Raw genomic sequence first — 19659 nt, 5'->3', positions numbered from 1 at the left:
TTGTTGTTTTTTAAGAAGACATTTCAGCATTAAAAGCACTGAAAACTAGCAGGCTTCTCTGGATCAGATACTGTTCCTGAAATATGGGGACAACACGGAATGCTCTAGTGGGATGTGGGGCCCTGACTCATTTCCACATAGGGTTTGACTATTATTCTCATCTTGAATGACGAAAGTGTTCTTTCAGGGACTTGTCATGTTTTATCTCTCAAGAGCTTTAATCTTTCGCATGTGTAAAGCACTCTACAGAAAGAAGAGCATCTCTGCAGTTAACACTTGCTAGCTCGGCACAGTGAGAGGGCAGTGTGGGTTTTTGAATGAGAAATGTCCCCACCAAGGACATTGGTCCCAGTTGGTAGCTGCTTGGGAGGCTATGGAGGAGGAGAGCCGTGCTGGGGACATTCATCCCAGTGGGCAGATTTTAAGGGTTATAGCCCCACTCCATTCTTGTTCTTTCTCTCTGCTTCCTGCGTGTGAGTGAAAATGAGATCTGCCAGCTTCCTGCTCACGCTGCCATGCCATCTTCTCTGCATGATGGACTCTGCCCCTCTGAACCCACAGCCTAAATTAAACCTTTCTTCTCTAAGCTGCTTCTCGTCAGAGTGTCCTATCAGCAATAGAGAAGGAACTAACACAGGTGGCTTACTTGAACTGACAGAAGATGTCTGCATACTCTGGAAGGATCCCGCTGGCCTGGAGCACAGTGACTCGGAAAGTGAAGGCACTGCCCAGCTTCAGGTGGTTACCAATCTCTTCAGAAAATCCTTCCATCACCATCTTCCCATCCAGCAAAGTGCCCGACTTCAAATCTAAAGAGTTAAACGACACATGGTTCAAGTAACATAAAAGGGAGGGAGGGAGTGGGCGTTCTTCCTGTGTCTAGTCGGCTAAAGCCACCATGCTGCGCATCTGTGTACTCAGTGCTCTCCCAGGGAGAGTCTCCTCAGTGACAGTCATCTGTCTACGCACCCAGGTCGTTCATTCGATTGACTTCTTCTGGAGGACTGATGACTTCAGAACTCTGGCCCTGACCTTCCACAATCCTCAGCTCCTCCAAGGACAGACCAGAACGAGTCATTGCAGCTGACGAGAAGTCACTCTGAAAGTAAGGCAGGCTAGGTAAGGGACACACTCTCCCAGTTCCTAACTGATTTCTGTTTGTACAACAAACTATTTTTTGCAAGATAATAATGAAATGGACTAAGAGTTGCCTGAGCAAAGGCAATGTGCTAGTGCACTTTCATCTTTGTAACTTTTAGACACGTCTCATATTTCACTGAGTAACTGTGGTGTAACCAACACCTTAGAATTGCTAGAGTTTTAGACCAGAGAATTGAGTGCCCGCATGGACACTTTCCTCAAAAGTCCATTTACTTCTTTTTATTTCCTCGAGGTGTTCATTCCTTCTTCCCCAAATACTTCTTACCTGATTAAAGTATTCATTATCAAAAGATATTTTAGCTGTTCCCGACTGCCGAATTCCAGAGCCATAATCAGGAGCTTCTTCATCCGCTAAACAGAAAGAAAGCCAGCAAGGACTGAATGGACGGACACGTGGGAGGAGGGACTTTCTCTGGAGCTCAGCTTGGCATCAAACACAATCCACTATGCCAGTCTAAACTGCTCGTCACTTCTACCAAGTCAACCCAAGAGTTACTTATGTTACCCACCAGTTTCCCGATACAGCAATATCCCCCACTGAAGTGAAATCATGACACTTGAGCGCTGGCGTGGGTGGGGTAAAGCTAACAGAAAGGAAGCTAATGGCAGCCTTCCCCAAGCTGAACAAACACACCCCCACTTATGTATGCGACTGAAGTGTCACCTGCATCAAGAAGCTAGCCTGCCTTTTTTCTTTTTTTCTTTTTTCTTTTTGGTTTTTTCGAGACGGGGTTTCTCTGTGTAGCCTTGGCTGTCCTCGAACTCAGAAATCCACCTGCCTCTGCCTCCCAAGTGCTGGGATTAAAGGCGTGCACCACAACTGCCTGGCTTTTTTTTTTTTTTTTTTTTTTTTTTTTTTAATGTGCATTGGTGTTTTGCCTGCATATGTATGTGTCTGTGTGAGGGTGTCAGATCTCCTGGAATTGGAGTTACACAGTTGTGAGCTGCCATGTGGTTGCTGGGAATTGAACCTGAGTCTTCAGTACTCTTAACTGCTGAGTCATCACTCCAGCCCCTAGCCTGCTTTTTCTTTTCTTTCTTTTTTTTTTTTTTTCCGAGACAGGGTTTCTCTGTGTAGCCTTGGCTGTCCTGGAACTCACTCTGTAGACCGGGCTGGCCTCGAACTCAGAAATCCACCTGACTCTGCCTCCCGAGTGCTGGCATTAAAGGTGTGTGTCACCACTGCCCAGCTTTGATCATCTTTTTCTAACTCACCTGCAATGGCCTGCACAGCCACACGAAGAAATCCCCGGACTTCCCCCTTCTCACTGACAATGGCCACCCTGTGAATCAGGGGCACCGGATACAGCAGGTTGCTCAAGTACACAAATGCCCTGTAGACAGAACCCAGAGACAAGCATCAGAAATCTGAGGAGGAGGCGGAGGGCTTTCTGCCTCCCCAAACTCAGCTGGCTTCTGGGCCTTTTAAGGTCACCTCTAAATTCTGATCTCTTGAACTGCTTCCAGGTGTGTTTTCAATACATAATCAATACAAAAGCTAGTGCAAAAGCATGGCAAAGCAGCTGACAAAGACCAAATCACTCTACAGAAAGCTGCACCGCGGGAAGAAGAGTGACGAGTAAAGGCTCACGTGCTGTGGGGGCCGCCCAGGAGAGGGGAGCCCACTGAAGAGCTTACTCTTCAGAAGTGAAGATGCGCCAAGAGATCTGGCTTCTCTCCGCACACCCAACAGAAACCAGGCGGTGAGGGCAGGGAAGTGTGAGTGAGGTGGTAACTAGCTCGAAAATGGACGTTACATCCCAGCACTATGAGTCTTGTTTGACTTAAAGGACTATTAAAGGTGAGAACCAGCCATGAAGGCAGAAAGCCTGTGTAGCCAGATGTGTCTGTGAAGTGAGTTTGCTGGAGACTGAACGGGAATTAAGATAAATCCTAAGATGACTCAGCTGGCCCTGTAGAGTTGGCCTTTGATCCTCAAACCAAAATCATAAACAAAAGGGAACTGACAGGTCTCTCCTGCCTCCTGTTATTTCCTTCTCTGGGGCCCTAGAGGGAGAGACTCGGAGTCTCACACTTAGCTATATAAGTCCTCAACACTCTACAAACCCAGCCCTTCTAGTGAGACAGGGCCTCACTAAATTACTCAGGCTGGCTTGGAGTTCACTCTGTAGCTTAGGCAAGCTTTACAATTCTCAATCCTTCTGTCTTAGCTTCCCTAGTAACTGCGATTACAGGCCGGAGATACTAGACCCGGCTGACACTTGATATATTTCTAACAAACCAGACAAGTCCTATCACGTTTATGCTTTTAAAAGGTTCATTATTTTGTAGAAATTCTTTTTTTTAATTTAATATGCTCTTACTCAACTGTATGTACATGTGTGCGTGCATGTGTCTGCCCGCGCGCGCGCGCGTGTGTGTGTGTGTGTGTGTGTGTGTGTGTGTTTTGCAGGTGAGGGGATGACGTGCACGCAGAGCGTGGAGGATGGAAGACAGCCGTGGAAAGGTCTGTGCTTTCTTTCTACCATGTGAGTCACATGCACCAAAGCCAGGTGGTTGACGTGGAAGGAAATGATGTCACGGCTGAGCTCTCTCATCTGCCTTATTCATGTGTTTTAAAGCAGTTAGAACTAGTAGTCACAAATCTTAAGCACTCTCGTTCCAATGGTAGAAAAGTGGAATCTAATTCCTACTGTTCCCCTGGCTTCTCACTTGGTATATGTTGATCTTTGTACATTAAAAACAAAAACAAAAACAAAAAAAAACAAAGAGAAAATACCACACCAGGAAATTTAACATATCTAACCCTGACACACACAGCTGTTTGCTGCATTCCTGTCCTAACATGTATTTATGTTGCAAGGAGAGAAGGAGAGAGGATGAAGGAGTAAAAGCCTGGGATTTCAACTCAAAACAACAAAAGCAATTATAAAATGGGTAAAACGCATCACAGTAATAACATTTAGGAACACAAATGAAGTATGAATGATAAGCGAACAAAAATAGCTGCAAATGAACAGGAAATAGTATCATGGTGTGCAATTCCCTTTCAGTCTGCTCCAAAGCAAGGGAGGGAATGGAAACACAGAGGGTTAAACTTTTGTGCAACAGAAACTTATGCATGAACATGTAATCTAAAGAGCATTACAAGCAGGGTCAAACACCACTACTGTGACTGAGTTTAAAAAACTAAGAATTTGGCATATGGAACCAAATGGCTGATTTCACTTCCAAAGTCAACACACACACAGAGCACACCCCTGCCTCAGGGGCATCCAGTCAGAGCCGCCCTTTCAGTGAGTGGACCAGTAAGAGCCCTGCAGTCCTCTCAGCACTGATGCTCTGATCTTGCTGGAGATGCTCCCAACACTGTGGCACGGCACAGCGCTGTTCCCACAGTGGTGCAGTGTGCACTTGTGTGGTTATTACTTGGAACCGTCATCACTCGCCAGACTGAGACTGGGAGACGCGAACCATCTCTGGTTTTGCTTACCCATCTGCAGAGGGCGTAGCTTACAGTAAATACATTCAATAAATGTTTGGTACGTGAATGTCTACGCAATTAGAAACCAGGAATGTGACCTGTTACTTGTCCTTTATCTTTACACAGAAGTGGAAGGCTTTTCAGAAAAATAGGTCCTGCAAGGGACAGGAAGCAAGCTATCTAACTTTACACTAGGATGATTTTTCAAGAGTAAAGTTAGGATAGAAATTAACTACACTGAGCACTTAGCATTTCTGCCATTCCTTAATTTTACTATGTTAAGTATAATTATCAGGAAAAATAAAACCACTGCTATGCCTATGTTTTGTAGGACCTTGACAGGTTAGGCAGTGCCATCAGCCCAAGGATTACGAGTTCTTAAGAACACACATCCACAGGCATATCATCATACAAATAACGCTGGACTGCACACTAACGGGGAGGGTGCCTGCTACCCACGGCGAAGGCTTCCCGTACACAGCAGCACTGAAGGCATTACTGGACACTTCCAACTTTAGGGACGAGTCTATGGCAAGGCAGAGGCACCTGGCCTGTGATGCATGGACACACTCACTAGACAGTTCTTTGTCGTGTTAACAGAATACAGCCTTTAGCCCAACGCTGTACCTAGCATCTCCTGTGACATCATGACTAACTCTGCAGGGAACATCCTCATACTTTGACCTAGCAGACTGAAGGAGAAGCGGGATGAGAGGAGGGAAGATGGAAAAGATACATTAGCAGAAAATGATGTGAAGTTACATCAGGAAGAAAAACGAATTTGTCAACATAAAGAAAGTCAGCATAATTAGAGTGACACTTGACGAAAAGAGGTCAATTTAGGTACTGAGAATGGTCACAGACTAGCCATCCTCTGCCCCCTTTGGCCCAGAGACTAACATACATTTTACATTTCATCCCAAGTTATAATGATGGTTCATAACATCCCAACATGCCATAGAGAGTGGCTAAAGGGACAAGCTCTTTTACTCTTGATACAAAGATTCACCAGAGGCAGCCGTGGCCAAGAAGCAAACCTATAAATGGAATTCAAAGGAAACATGCAAATTTTTACAAGTGAATCATAGTTGTATGCCAATATGGCCCACTGATAGCGGGAACTACAGGGCCAGGAGTTACCCCGCTAACACAGCGGGAATTACAGGAACAGGAGTTACCCCACTAACACAGAACCGCCCATCACAGCCATCACCACTGCACCGCTGAATGCTGCTGTTCTTCTGGAGAAACATGGCTGAGGGCAACAACGGAGAACTCTTCTTCCCGCTACTCACTGCTATTGCCTCACCTTCTCCCAGCATCTTGCGTGGTGATAGGAAATCACCACTGAACTCTCTCCAGCCACATCACCAAAACCTCAAGCCCCTTTTGCAAGACAGTGTTAGTTCTAGAACCCAGAAATCCAAACAGAAATGTCAACTCCTGAGGCCATAGCTCCGCAAAAGTCCACACGTCCTTCAACTCAGTGAGTGGCCCCATTGGGGAGGAGTCTGCCTTAGCGCTTTCATAAAGCTGACCTAAGATGCAAATGCTCCAAAGACTCCGAAGAGTCTTTTTTTTTTTTTCTCACTATGTAGCTCGGGCTCTCCTGGAACTCACTATGTAGAGCAGGCGTTTGAACAGGAATCTGCCCGCCTCTGTCATGCGCCACTATGCCTGGTCCTAGGCAGAAGTATTAATGGCTACATTCATTTTGCTAGTATGGATAACAGAATATAAATGATGAAGGGAAAAAGGATTTCTTAAGACCCTTCCCTCCCCCCAACCCAACTCATTTGAGTTGCTTGTCCTGAGTTAGCGACAGAGATGTCAGGACCCACTGTGTCAAGATTCTCTTGACCAGGCCACATAAGATGACATCATCTACTCCTCACAGTGTGGTGCTGTAGAAGACGGCAGACAGACATGACTAACTGCCACCTCAGAATAGAATGGAAAGTCAGGCATGGTGGCGCACGCCTTTAATCCCAGCACTTGGGAGGCAGAGGCAGGCAGATTTCTGAGTTCAAGGCCAGCCTGGTCTACAGAGTGAGTTCCAGGACAGCCAAGGCTATACAGAGAAACCCTGTCTTGAAAAACCAAAAAAAAAAAAAAAAAAAATAGAATAGAATGGAAATACATTGAGGGACACAGAAATCTAGAAAATGAAGCACCATTTGTACATACTTTTCTTAATTTTAATATAAATAAATTGACTTCTCTACATCCTAATACTGGCACTCTCACAAGCAAACAACACTTGTGCTCATGTAACCTCAGCACATTTGCTCATGGAGGACTGCGCTGTAAACTGCAGACTGCCATATTAACTTAGGTGCTCACTTCTATCTGAAAGCTTTTCTTTCCACTCTTCCGTTATCTCCTACAGTGAGTCCCCCTAGGTGTCGGATACCACGTGACAACCAGGTTTTAGTCCCGCGTCTCTGCCCTGGAAGGAGACTCTGGTGCTGACCATTCAGCAGCGACAGATCCCGTATTGTAAAAGGGCTCAGCATTGTGCTTCGTATGCACTGTTCATTCTAATCTTTTTGGTTTGTTTTTTTGAGACAGGGCATCATGTATCCCAAGCTAGCTGCAACCAGGTATAACTTGAAGCCAAGTACAACCCTGAACTCCTAATGTTCCTGCCTCCATCCTAGCCAAGTGCTGAGACTGCGCGTGGGCACCACCACATCCAGCTTATGGCAATGAGCATTTTATTTTCAAATTTAAAATTACTTTAATCTGGAGAGGGGATGTGGATGATAGAAATACCAGGAACCTCTGCATCTCTGACAGAGAGATATGCACAGCAACAGCGGGAGCAATGACCCCCGCTGTAGAGCAGTCTCGTGTACTGCCAACAAATACTGATGATGGTGATAACTTCCTGAGATTCACACAAACCAACCAATTGTTTCTGGCAGAAGCCCAAGATAGGCTCAGAACACAGCACGGCAGCCATCATTGCCAAAGGAGAGCTAGGCACTCCTATTCTTTTGTATGACCAAGTCCACTGCATTCCTTATGCTTCTGAAGTGCCACAAACTCTCCAGCCTGGCCTCGAGCTCGCTGCGCCCCTGCTAGTGCTATTCCTTACGCTTCAATAAGCACATTCTTTTAGAGATGAAACATCTGAGCCACAGTCACGTTAACTGAAACAACCACCTCTGAGTCTTAGCTAAATTACTGGGCAATTTGGGTCAAGCCGTCCTCCAGGTGGTCTTCATAAGCTGCTGTACAGAGGACTGAGTAGATTGTGCCTTATGGATAGATAAGGCCCAGGCTTTCCTTCTAGCCAAAATTGCACAGAGGCATTTAGAACAAGAGCTGGTCCCTTTTGGCCTTTCTCACAATGACCTCACCAACCTTCCTACTAAAATGAACCAAGGGGATCGGTCGTAAAATGGGTCATGCCCATCACTGAAGAGCTCTGATCCCTCTTCCGTCCCTGCGTCAGAGCCGGTGTCATCCACGAATGCCTCATCATCAAAGTCCTCCATGGCATCCTGCTGCTCGTCAGCCAGTTCAGTGATGTCGGAATCGGCCGTGGAAAAAGTGGGGGAGGGTGTGCGGTCGGCAAGGCGCTCATTCACACAGCCGTGGAAAATAGGGGAGCTAGACACCAGGTAAGACGCCGATTAACACAGGCAGGGAGAGAGGAATAGTTGGTTAACAGGATGCCCAGGTGCCAACAGGACAGAATGCACTGACAGAATCATCACGGTAAAAGCAAAGGGGCAACAGGAACACAGGCTGCACGGTTCAGGCAAAGGGAACAGGGGCAGGCTGAAGAGATCTATAAGGAAAGACCCTCAGAATAAGGAAGGCAAAGAGCATCCATGAGTAGACCCTCTCAGGGAAATATCACACAACAAAATGTTCATGTTCTGCAGTTCACACAGAGGATGAGCACCCTGTCCTCCAGGAGCCACTCAGGACAGAGATAATAAAATAAGGCCTTAAGTGTCCAAGCTCTCTTGTCTGTATGCTGAAGCGGCACGTGCTTGAGTGAGCTGTGTCTGCACAGCCCACGTCTGCAAACCCTAGTCCACTATCGGAGTAGAGTGGAAAAGGCTGACATCAGCAACACCATTTCTGGGTTTCTTACATACCAACACAGGGCATTTACAATAAAGAGTAACTCAAAAGTCTGAAACCAGGAAGCTCAAAGTTCACATTTCCTGGGACTGGGGGAGGAGGTGAATGGTTGCAGGCACTGGGTGCTCTTGAGGAAGGACCCAGATTTGGTTCCCAGTACCCACAGAGTAGCTCACAACCATCTGTAAGTCCAGTTGCGGGGATTCAGCTCCCTCTTCTGGCCTTGGTGGCTATCAGGCACGCATATGGCACATAGACAACATGCAAGCAGAACACCCACCCATCCACATAAAGTAAAATAAACCCTCTTAAGCATTCACGATTCCTTGCTTTTACATGTTAAACCTCTTAAGATCAGATTTCTGGAATTCCGCAGAGGCATTTTGTTTTCACAGAACGCTGAACGTGATGGATGCAGAGACCCAAAGAGGCCTACCCTGGGGTGCAGTTAACCTGCCCAGGGCAATGACTACAGAAAGACAAACTCTTCTAAGAGAAATCACGGAGGACCAATCAGGTTCTGGGTAACAACTTCAGCCTGGTAACACACACTGTGATGTCCACTTAAAGTGTACAGGATTCAGAAACATTTTCTTTTCTTCTCAATCTTCCTTGATCAACTATGAAACATGTTGTGAGAAAGTTAAGAGTCCAGGATGGCTGTCAAATACGCTGGCTACAAAGTATGACATAAAAAATATGCAGGCTGTGTGAAACGGAGGTAAATACTTTACACAACACAGTGGTTCTGATTAACATTTAGAGAGGAGGTGGGTTTCTTGGTTTGTTTGTATTTTTCTTCTAATGCTACTAGGAACTGAACCTGGAACATCAGGGGTGAGCTACATCCTGGCCTGAGAAGGAGCATTTTGCATCCCTTCCCCCAGTATACTTTCTACTGACATTTAAAAAGTTAAAAGTACTTGTTATTTATTTTTTAAAAACAACAAAACTGTGACATACCTTCCCACAAGTTTGAACCAGTGGAACCGATCGTAGAACGGGTCGCTGCCGGTCATGGTCGTCTCGCTGTCATCTTGGGCACTGGAGGCCACCTCCCCTGCCCTGTCATACATCTCTCGCATCAGATCCAGTCTCTGCCTATTGAGCGGATATGGGGTACACTGAGTTAACACCATGAGACTGCACTATTACTTTATTTTGGAAACTATCTGCATGCCAGGTATTTTAAGAGGTTGCTCATGTCATTTAATGCACAATGCATAGACAGAAGCACAGAAACCCGAATTCTCAGCATCCAGAACACGTGAATGGAGAAAGCCACCAAAAGTCAGCAGAACGTCGAGTAGAACATGTGTGTGCACACGTGTGAGAGCAAAGGGAGGGGGAGGGAGAGGGGAGAGGGGGAGAGGGAGCAAGATCTATCTGATTAAACCTACAGCCACGGAAGAAAGGTAGCTCAATGGTGCCTGACATCTCAAATATAACTCCACAGTGAGAAAAACAATCACTTCCTTGTTTATTAAAAAGATGATCCTGAGGCCCAGGACTAAAGTTAGAGGGATCATGCCAGATCCAAGAGAGAAAGAAACAGAGAATTGGCTCATTTAAAATTTAGGAGGGCTTATGAAGGTAAATGTAAAACTCAACACATATCAAAGTTGTCTGAGAAGTGAGCCTCGTTGACTTTAGGGAAAGATGATTGGGTAATAATACTGTTGACTGTCACAGCACTTAGAAGCCACAGGGAAGGAACTGATGCCATCCTCAGAGAGAGCTGCGATGACGGAGCCCACTTCAACAACTCACTTTTTGTTGTTATTGTTTTTTGATACAGGGATTTTCTGTGTAGCCCTGGCTGTCCTGCAACTCACTCTATAGACCAGGCTGGCCTTGAACTCATAGAGATCCACCTGCCTCTGCCTCTCTGCCTCTCTGCCTCTCTGCGCCTCTGCCTCTGCCGAGTGCTGGGATTAAAGGCGTGCACCTCCAAGCCAGGGTATTTTCTTTTAAAAAAATAATCTTTTATGAATATTTTCCTACTTGAGTTTATCCAAAGACCAATAATGTGTTGCTCCATTCTTCAGATCCTGGACCTCCACCGCCACCACAGTCCGAGGGAAAGGTCTGTCCTCATGAGTCTTCTCCATCTCCGAGGGAAGCAGTTCAGGAGGCACGGGGGAGTACAGCGTGTCAGTCAGCAGAACAAACTGGAACTGCACCTGCAATGAGAGGACGAGCATAGACGAGCGTGCACGGCACTCTCTCAGTAGGCAAGACTCAGAGACGAGGCGATGGCATGGCTGAGGGGAAGGAGGTTGATACAGAGCATATGTTCAATAATAATGATGATAATAATAACAATAACAACAACACCACCAAGCTTGTGGTCACCTACATTTTAAACTCAGGGAACAACCTTAATTTTTTTTTTTTTTTAAGATTTATTATGTATACAACGTTCTGCCTGCATGTATGCCTATAGACCAGAAGAGGGCACCAAATTTCATTACGGATGGTTGTGAGCCACCATGTGGTTTCTGGGAATTGAACTCAGGACCTCTGGAAGAGCAGTCAGTGCTCTTAACCACTGAGCCATCTCTCCAGCATTAATTTTAAACTCGGGTATTTATATTTTAAATTTTAAATTTTAAATTTAAATTTTAATCTTAATTTTAAACTCGGGTATTTATATAGACTTTGTTTTCCTGGAGTGGCAATGTGTATATGTGTGGTTTGTTTTTGTTTTTTCCACAAACTAAAACCTCAGTGGACAAATGAAGACTCCCGTGGAACATAAACAGAGACCAAAAGGTAGACTTAGCCACTCGCACATGCAGCTTTGCAGTTGAGCCCAGAGGACGACAACTATCACTCCTCAAGCCTTTACATGGAGTCAAAGTTGTGACTGCATCATGTCACTTACTTCCTGCTAGGTCACCTTATATTTTTACCAACAAATATTAATTAAATAACAGGTACAGAACTAAGAAAAGAAGAGACAGTTCCTGACTTTAGTCCACTTAATGAAGAAAATGGTTAGTAACTAAAAGTGTTTCTGAGATGGTGAGTGAAGACAACAGCTATCCCAGTGTAGATATGTGAAATACACGCCCTAGGAACAGCCAATGAATTTTCTCCTAGCCTACAATTCGGTCTGCAGCTGAGAAGCAGTGAGGCACACAGGACAGAGATTCCCAAGGCTGTTTGGAGCTGGAGGTTTGGCTCAGAGGGAAGTGCTTCTTGGGAAGCATGGGCCTTGTGCTCAGTCCCCAGCAGCAGGTCTAGCACGTGCAGCCCCGTTAGCATTGCTCTGTACAGACCCATGCTCTGTCGTCGCTCACCTCACTCCGTGGCAGGTTCTGCTGTCAACCCAAGTGAGCTACAGAACTATAGGTCAACTCAACTGCTCTGGATTAGGCTCTCGCTGTCTGAGTGCAGACATACTTGTCCCTACTTGTACCTTTCAGGCCCTAGAAGAGGAGCAAATTGGTTGACAAGGGGCTTAGAGTTCTCAGAGGTGCGAGCTAAAGATGGAGAACTAAAATTAAACCAAAAATCTTTTCCCAGAAATTTAAAAAGCATTTATCTACTAATAAGATTATCCAGCTCCCCTTTAAATACTCACACTTCTAAAATGAGCCAGAAAACAGCAGTTATTATGATCTATGTTCTGCTGGCACATATATGAAATAAAGCTGATTCATGGCCTAGACCAGCTGAGTTCCCCAAGGGAAAGGTTAATTTAAGGCCATTAATTTAAATGGACCCACTGTGCTTCCGGCACTGTGTTCTTTCTCGTCACCCTCCATACCTTTTTCTTTAGTTCCACACTGATGGCATTGGCTTCCTTCAGGTACACCGCATTGCCCCAGAGTAAGTCCCTTAGTGAAGTAAACTGGTGAGACTTCCATTTCCGGAACGCCCACTGGGCCAACTCAAATTCATGCTGTGTCCAAGGAACTGAAAGGGCAGAGGAAGCATAGGTAACAGGGACTTAGCAACCATGACGGTGTCGTGTCTCCCCTACAGTATATATACTTCAGAAAATCTATAATCTATAAAGAATACGGCTGTGGGGTGTTTGGTTTGTTTGAGACTGGTTGGCCTCAAATATGTTATGCAGTCAAGACCAGCCTTGAACAACTCAGTCTCCTCAACCTTCCAAGTGGTGTTCTTTAAACAAACAAACAAACAAACAAACACAGATTTTATTATTTTATCATTTATGTATTGGGGGAAGATGTGTACCATTACATGCATGTAGTGGCTCAAAATACAACCTGTAAGGACCAGTTATGTCTTTTGATAATGTGGGTTCCATATACCAAACTTAGGTCACCAGTCTTGGCAACAAGCACCCTTACTCAGCCATCTCGCCAACCCTCTTTCTCTTCTTTTCCCTTCTCAATATAATTCTTTTTTTTTTTTTTTTTTTTTTCTTTCGAGACAGGGTTTCTCTGTGTAGCCCTGGTTGTCCTGGAACTCACTCTGTAGACCAGGCTGGCCTCGAACTCAGAAATCCGTCTGCCTCTGCCTCCCGAGTGCTGGGATTAAAGGTGTGCGCCACCACGCCCGGCTCTCAATATAATTCTAATGTGTAGGTGTAATTTTCAAAGTCCCTGATCTTTATTGATGACTAAACAATATAACCAGCAATGAATGATCCAGCCATGGTGGCCCATGCCTACAGTCCAGGACTTGGGACACTGTGGCAGGAAGAGTAACTTTAGTTCAAGGCCAGTCTACAACAATGTCAGGCCAGACAGTGCTACGTGGCTGCCTGGCAAGACTGTCAAAATCAAACAAATCTGCCCACCATGGGTTCGAGCGCACAGTGCAATCCAAAGGCTGAGCAGGGAATCTGTGGTGGGAACTAGAGAGTTGAACAAACGTGTATGCAATGACTAAGCTCTGTGTTAGCATGAGACTGACCTGTGAGGTCCCAATGTGCAGTCATGAGAGATGGTCTATGTGAAGACAGTCCTTGGAAACCTTAGAAATTCTATACATTCTAACGACCCTCCTCCACCCTATAGAATACCCTAAAGTTGCAGCAATGGGCTCTTATAAACCATTTTTTCAGCAGGCTCAGTACAGTGTCAGTAAACCAGCAGGGCAGATCTGAAGAAGCCGGTTTTACAACAGGTGAAAGGACCGGGTTGATGATGCTGATTCGGAAGACAAAAAGCAAGGTTCGGGCGTTAGCTCTCACCTTCCTCCTCCTCCTCCTCCTCCTCTTCCGTTGTCTCTGCAGCCAGAGATCGAGTCTCAACCTGCCTCTGCAAGGCCTGCAATTTACTCTCGTAGTCCTGGATGGAAAGGAAGGAGAGAACATGTAGAGAGGGGAGGAAGGAAGAAGGAAACAGGAAATGGAAGGAACTCTGGGGGGAAGTGCACACAGCAAGGGGCCAACACAGGGAAACGGGGAGGGCAGGATCTTACACATGAGGGAATCCGGAGAAAGAAAATGCCAGGGAAGATTAAAGTCACCAGAACCTCCTAAGGCCTCCATCTTCTAACTACTCAAAAGGGAAGATAATCAAGAAGATAGTTGTTCAAGTTCCTTATGGCAGAAAAAATAAAAGCTCACAGCACCACTGATCTGAAATGGTTGTTATTTAAGAGAAATTTTCTATTAAATATACTAGTATGAACTAAAATAAGTATAATAAAATCGATTTTTTTTTGAGACAGGGTTCCTCTGTGTAGCTCTGGCTGTCATGGAACTCTCTCTGTAGAGCAAGCTACCCTTGAACTCAGAGATTCCCCAAGTGTATGCCGCCACCACTGGGCTTACAAATCAGATTCTATTTCTCCACTTGATCTTTTTAAAGGAGTTATTATGATTTTTAAAAGTATGTGTCTATGTGTAAGACTATGCATGTGTGAATGCAGAAGCCTGAAGAGGCCAGAACAGGGTGTAGGATCCCACAGAGCCAGAGTTGTAAGTTGTAAGCAGCCACCTGATGTGGGGGCTGAGAACTGAACTTGAGTCGAGTCCTCTTCAAGAACAAAATATGCTCTTAACTGCTGAGCCAGGCTCCATGTGTTCTCGCTCCAGCCCTGCTGCATGTATTTCCTATATAAGAAGTATTACCTGAAAAGGGCAATGTTTACTGCATGATGGGGAAAATATTCTTGTTTCTTTTAAAGTTTAGGATTATATTATTATTATTATTATTATTAAATTGGGGGAGATGAGTATTGGTTCTAATAATAGTCTAACAATTTCAGAAAAACAAGTATTTTCTAACAATAACCTTTTCATCTTTAAAATTTTAGTATATGGCCCGGCAGTGGTGGCGCATGCCTTTAATCCCAGCACTCGGGAGGCAGAGGCAGGTGGATTTCTGAGTTCGAGGCCAGCCTGGTCTACAGAGTGAGTTCCAGGACAGCCAGGACAACACAGAGAAACCCTGTCTTGCGTGCGTGAATACATGAAGGCCAGAAGGTTGGCACTGGCTAGATCACATGTGATTGTGAGCTGTCTCGCACAGGTGCTAGTCGCAGTCTAAGCCACCTCTCCAATCTCTAGTCACATAAATCCTGTATTCCTACTAATTACCTGATGCTGCAGATATAGAGCTTAGTAAGGAAAAGGTCACGTCAGTATGGGTAGAGAGATGACACGCATGGCACACACTACATCTTGGTAGAGAGAAGCATTCTGAAGAATAAATAAGCAAGGCAAAAGACAGATGAGGGATTGCCAGGGAGAAAAGAAGGAGTGAGAGATACTAATGTGAAACTGACAGCAGCCAAGAGATAGCTGAGATCTTCTGGTCCCTTAAAGCACCTGTTAGGACTTTATAGCACCCTGTATTCTTTCTCTTAGATAAACACCAGTGTGGTTATCTGCCCAGTGGCAGCTTCTCCATAATTTTGAGTTCGCGAGTACAGGGATCATACTGTCATTTACCACCCAAGCATCTGTCACATTTCTCTCTTCCAGAGAGAAACAAACTCAACAATGACTGTCTTTTAAGTCGGGGACTAGCACACCATGGCCTGTGGGCTAGATCCAGATTGTGTCTGGCTCTAACTACATGGTCAGCAAGGCTTGAAGTATTACTAAGGACCAGGAGTATGTTTTAGTGGTAGAATACTTGCCTAGCATGTACACAAAGCTCCATCCGGTTCCATCTCCAAAACCAATTTTTAAACTTGGTTACTATCTGGCTTTTCAGAAAAATGCTTTCAACACCAGTTTTACCTCAACAGTTGTGCCCAAGAGTCAGACACAACCTATGTAATTTGGATGCAAATTATCAAGTCTCATGCCAGACCTAGTCAGTCATTTATTCTGGGAAGGACCCAGCAGTCTATGTTCTCACAAGATTTCTAGGATTCTGTGACACATTACCCAAGAGTGACTGCTCTGCGTCCTATACGCTTACATACTCACGGAAGAACCAAGCAAGTACATAGACAAGATGACCAGAGGTTGTAATTCTTAAGAGAGTGTGAGTTTATCAAGTGCTTGTTTAGAGTGCACAAAGCCCTAGATTCAATCCCCAGAACTGTGTAGACCAGGTGTGGTGGTACATACCTGTCATGCTAGCACCGGAGAGGTGGAGGCAGAAGGAACACGAGTTCAAAGCCATCTTCAGCTACAGAGAAAACTCAACGTCAAAATGGGATACCCCAGACACTATCTCAACAAATTTCTTTATTTTATTTAGAGACATGGTCTCACTCTGGCTGTTCCTGGAACTCACTATGTAGATCAAGCTGGCCTTGAACTTATAGAGATACACCTGCCCCTGACTCCCAAGTGTTGAGATTGAAGGTGTGTGCCACCGTGCCTGGCTACAAAAATAAGTGGAAGTCGATGTAGGGTGGGCTGGGGTAGGGTAGGAAGAATGGCACAGGAGCAGAGATTTGGAAGAGAGAAGCAGGACAGGAAACAAGCTTCAGTCCTGAGGAATTATAATGGAGGCACAGAAGGCCAGAGGTAGCTGTTCTGGGATAGTATTAAGACATGAAAGCAGAGGTGGACAAATAGCCACGCTATGTAAAGCCTTGTTAACCTTGTTAGCTACAATTCAGCTTTCAAAGTTCGGTGGAAGCCCATGAGGCCGCTAACAGGGTGAGATTTTATAAAGATGGCTGTGGTTACTGCACAGACAGTAACCGGCCTGAGTCACGAACAGAAGCAAAGGCCTAAGTAAGCACGGCTGCCAGGTGAGGGCTGACGGCACAGCTTGGTACCGCTAAAATGACAGTTTGGCAAAATCAGAAGTCACCATCCTTAGTGTCCTGGATAGGCAGCTTTTAACGAGAGAGACTCGGCTTGTAATGACAAGATATAATTAGCAAGCAATCACAGGGATGGAGATGTCCCCCCATGTCCCAGGTGACACCTCACTTCTGGTCAACATTACAATGTGTTCCTCATTACCAGGGAGACAATCTCAGAATGATGGCTGCTCCCCAAGGGTCCAACAATTGTTCTAAGCAATGGTTTAATTTTTTTTTTTTTTTTTTTTTTTTAGATTTTATGCTTTGCCTGTATGCACGTACGTGTAGTGTGTGTGTCTGTTGGATCCCCAGAACTGGGACTGGGGTTACGGGGAGTTGTGATCGACCTTGTGGGTGTGGGATTTGAATCCAGTTACTCTGTAAGAACAAGTGCTCTTTTTTTTTTTTTTTTTTTTTTTTTTTTTTTTTTTTTTTTTTTTTTTTGGTTTTTCGAGACAGGGTTTCTCTGTGTAGCCCTGGCTGTCCTGGAACTCACTTTGTAGACCAGGCTGGCCTCGAACTCAGAAATCCGCCTGCCTCTGCCTCCCGAGTGCTGGGATTAAAGGCGTGCGCCACCACTGCCCGGCAGAACAAGTGCTCTTAACCACTGAACCGTCTTGTCCCCCCCCCCCTTTGAAAATGCAGGCTCTCATGTAGCCAAGGCTAGCCCATGAGATCTCCCTGTCATTTGCCTCAGTGCTGTGATGACAGGAGTAAACCATCATGCCCAGACATGGGCACTGTTTCTAAGACCCTCTTGGCACTGCTTGGAGAAGCACTCTTTCTCACCTGGATCAAGTAGCAACTTTCCAACTGGTCCACATGGCTCTGCACTTGCCTGCCTACACTCTACCCTCTATACTGTAACCACGGGAAGCTGTCTACAAGGTGGTTCTAATAAAGGAATCTCCCTGTAGACACTGGGTTGTAGTTTCTCACACAAGTCTGTTCTTGTTACCTCCAGTCTCCTTGTCTTTTGTCCACCACAACAGATGTGACTTTCTGACCATCCCAAGTAATTAACATCTCCCCCATCCTAAATTGTCTTCCTCCCTGATCCTTCCTTCTCTTGCTCTTTCACTTTGGGAAATTCTCAGTTGTACTGTGGGACTTGCTCTTAGCTGAGGGCTTCCTTCCTCCACAAACTCCTCCCACTATCCTCTCTGGATATGGCTCTGCCCACACCACCATCACTGCAGGCCATCTATCACACGGCACTGGAACGACCTCTGTGTCCGAGGAGAACGCTAGGGAGCTTAGAAACCTGTACGAGTTTCTCCCAGAGTGGAGAAATACAAAGTACCCAGAGGGAAAGGATGTAAAATGTGGTACAGAACAACTCAGGCTCTGCCTCTCTCAGAAAGCACAGTATATTAAAAATCCATGCATATGAGAGTCATGTGTTGTCTTCTCATTTGCAATGCACAATTTTCCAACTTGAAAAAATATGCTAGGTCTAAATTTTTTTAAGTAATTTATTTTTATTTTATTTTATGTGCATTGGTGTTTGGCCTGCATGTCTGTCTGTGTGAGGGAGTCCGATCCATGAGAATCTGAATTACAGATGGTTGTGAGCTGCCATGTGGGGGCTGGGAAGTAAACCTAGGTCCTCTGGAAGAGCAGTCAGTGCTTTTAACAGTTGAGCCATCTTAGCTAAATCCAAAATTTTTTTTTTAAAGATTTATTTATTTATATGTAAGTACACTGTAGCTGTCTGTCTTCAGACACTCCAGAAGAGGGAGTCAGATCTCTCGTTACGGATGGTTGTGAGCCACCATGTGGTTGCTGGGATTTGAACTCCGGACCTTCGGAAGAGTAGTCGGGTGCTCTTACCCACTGAGCCATCTCACCAGCCCCCAAAATTTTAATAAGACCACCAAGTCATTAAAAAAAAGAAGAAGAAAAATTCTGTTTTGTCCTGTTTCATCTTTAGCAGACTAACAATAATCTGAGTGGAGAAAACCTGAGGCTAACGTAGAGAGAAAAGGTATGTCAGTTAAAATAATTTCAAATCATGACTATGTAATGAAAAATTGAAAAGTTTAATGTAAAATGAAATATAATTTTTACTCATATACTAAGAGATTGTTATTTAAGAGAAACAGCACAAAGTACAACTCAATGCATTGTCTTATCATCCTGTGCCTCTGGAGACAAAGCTCAGGCCCTGTGGGGCAGGTTAAGTGCTACTATCCCATTAGCTACATCCTGAGGCCCCAGGTTTCATAAAATAGAAAAGGACATTAAATGTAAGAGCTTGAAAATCCATACAAAAAGACCAACATGTGGATACTTCATTCTTCCTTAGAATAGGGAACAAAATACCCATGGAAGGAGTTACAGAGACAAAGTTTGGAGCTAAGTCGAAAGGATGGACCATCCAGAGACTACCCCACCCCACCCCATCCATCCCATAATCAGCCACCAAACCCAGACACTATTGCATATGCCAGCAAGATTCTGCTGAAAGGACCCTGTTATAGCTGTCTCGTGTGAGACTATGCCAGTGCCTGGCAAATACAGAAGTGGATGCTCACAGTCATCTATTGGATGGAACACAGGGCCCCCAATGGAGGAGCTAGAGAAAGTACACAAGGAGCTGAAGGGGGTCTGCAGCCCTATAGGAGGAACAACAATATGAACTAACCAGTACCCACAGAGCTCGTGTCTCTAGCTGCATATGTAGCAGAAGATGGCCTAGTTGGCCATCACTGGGAAGAGAGGCCCCTTGGTCTTGCAAACTTTAT

At 45.1% G+C, this 19659-nt stretch overlaps 1 protein-coding gene across 9 annotated transcripts in view; it reads right to left on the bottom strand.

The window, feature by feature from the left end:
- The window catches only part of Kif1b (kinesin family member 1B), a 128050-nt gene that overhangs the window by 35618 nt on the left and 72773 nt on the right, over positions 1 to 19659 (bottom strand). For 6 of the 9 annotated variants that reach the window (XM_029476042.2, XM_085838589.1, XM_029476044.2 and 3 more), the window contains 9 exons: positions 13884 to 13980; positions 12483 to 12631; positions 10712 to 10890; positions 9671 to 9808; positions 7976 to 8224; positions 2377 to 2495; positions 1427 to 1512; positions 970 to 1099; positions 647 to 809 (listed from right to left, as the gene is read on the bottom strand). In XM_029476042.2, the coding sequence (XP_029331902.1) occupies positions 647 to 809; positions 970 to 1099; positions 1427 to 1512; positions 2377 to 2495; positions 7976 to 8224; positions 9671 to 9808; positions 10712 to 10890; positions 12483 to 12631; positions 13884 to 13980 (1310 nt within the window). The remainder of the gene's footprint in view (positions 1 to 646; positions 810 to 969; positions 1100 to 1426; positions 1513 to 2376; positions 2496 to 7975; positions 8225 to 9670; positions 9809 to 10711; positions 10891 to 12482; positions 12632 to 13883; positions 13981 to 19659) is intronic. The other 3 variants (XM_029476046.2, XM_029476047.2, XM_021161571.3) reach the window with 1 other exon arrangement.

Source organism: Mus caroli, unplaced genomic scaffold (assembly GCF_978045245.1).
Source record: "Mus caroli unplaced genomic scaffold, Mus_caroli_1 scaffold_6, whole genome shotgun sequence".
Classification (NCBI taxonomy): domain Eukaryota; kingdom Metazoa; phylum Chordata; class Mammalia; order Rodentia; family Muridae; genus Mus; species Mus caroli.
Note: the sequence above shows the minus strand (reverse complement) of the source record. Positions and strands in the feature narration are given on the sequence as shown.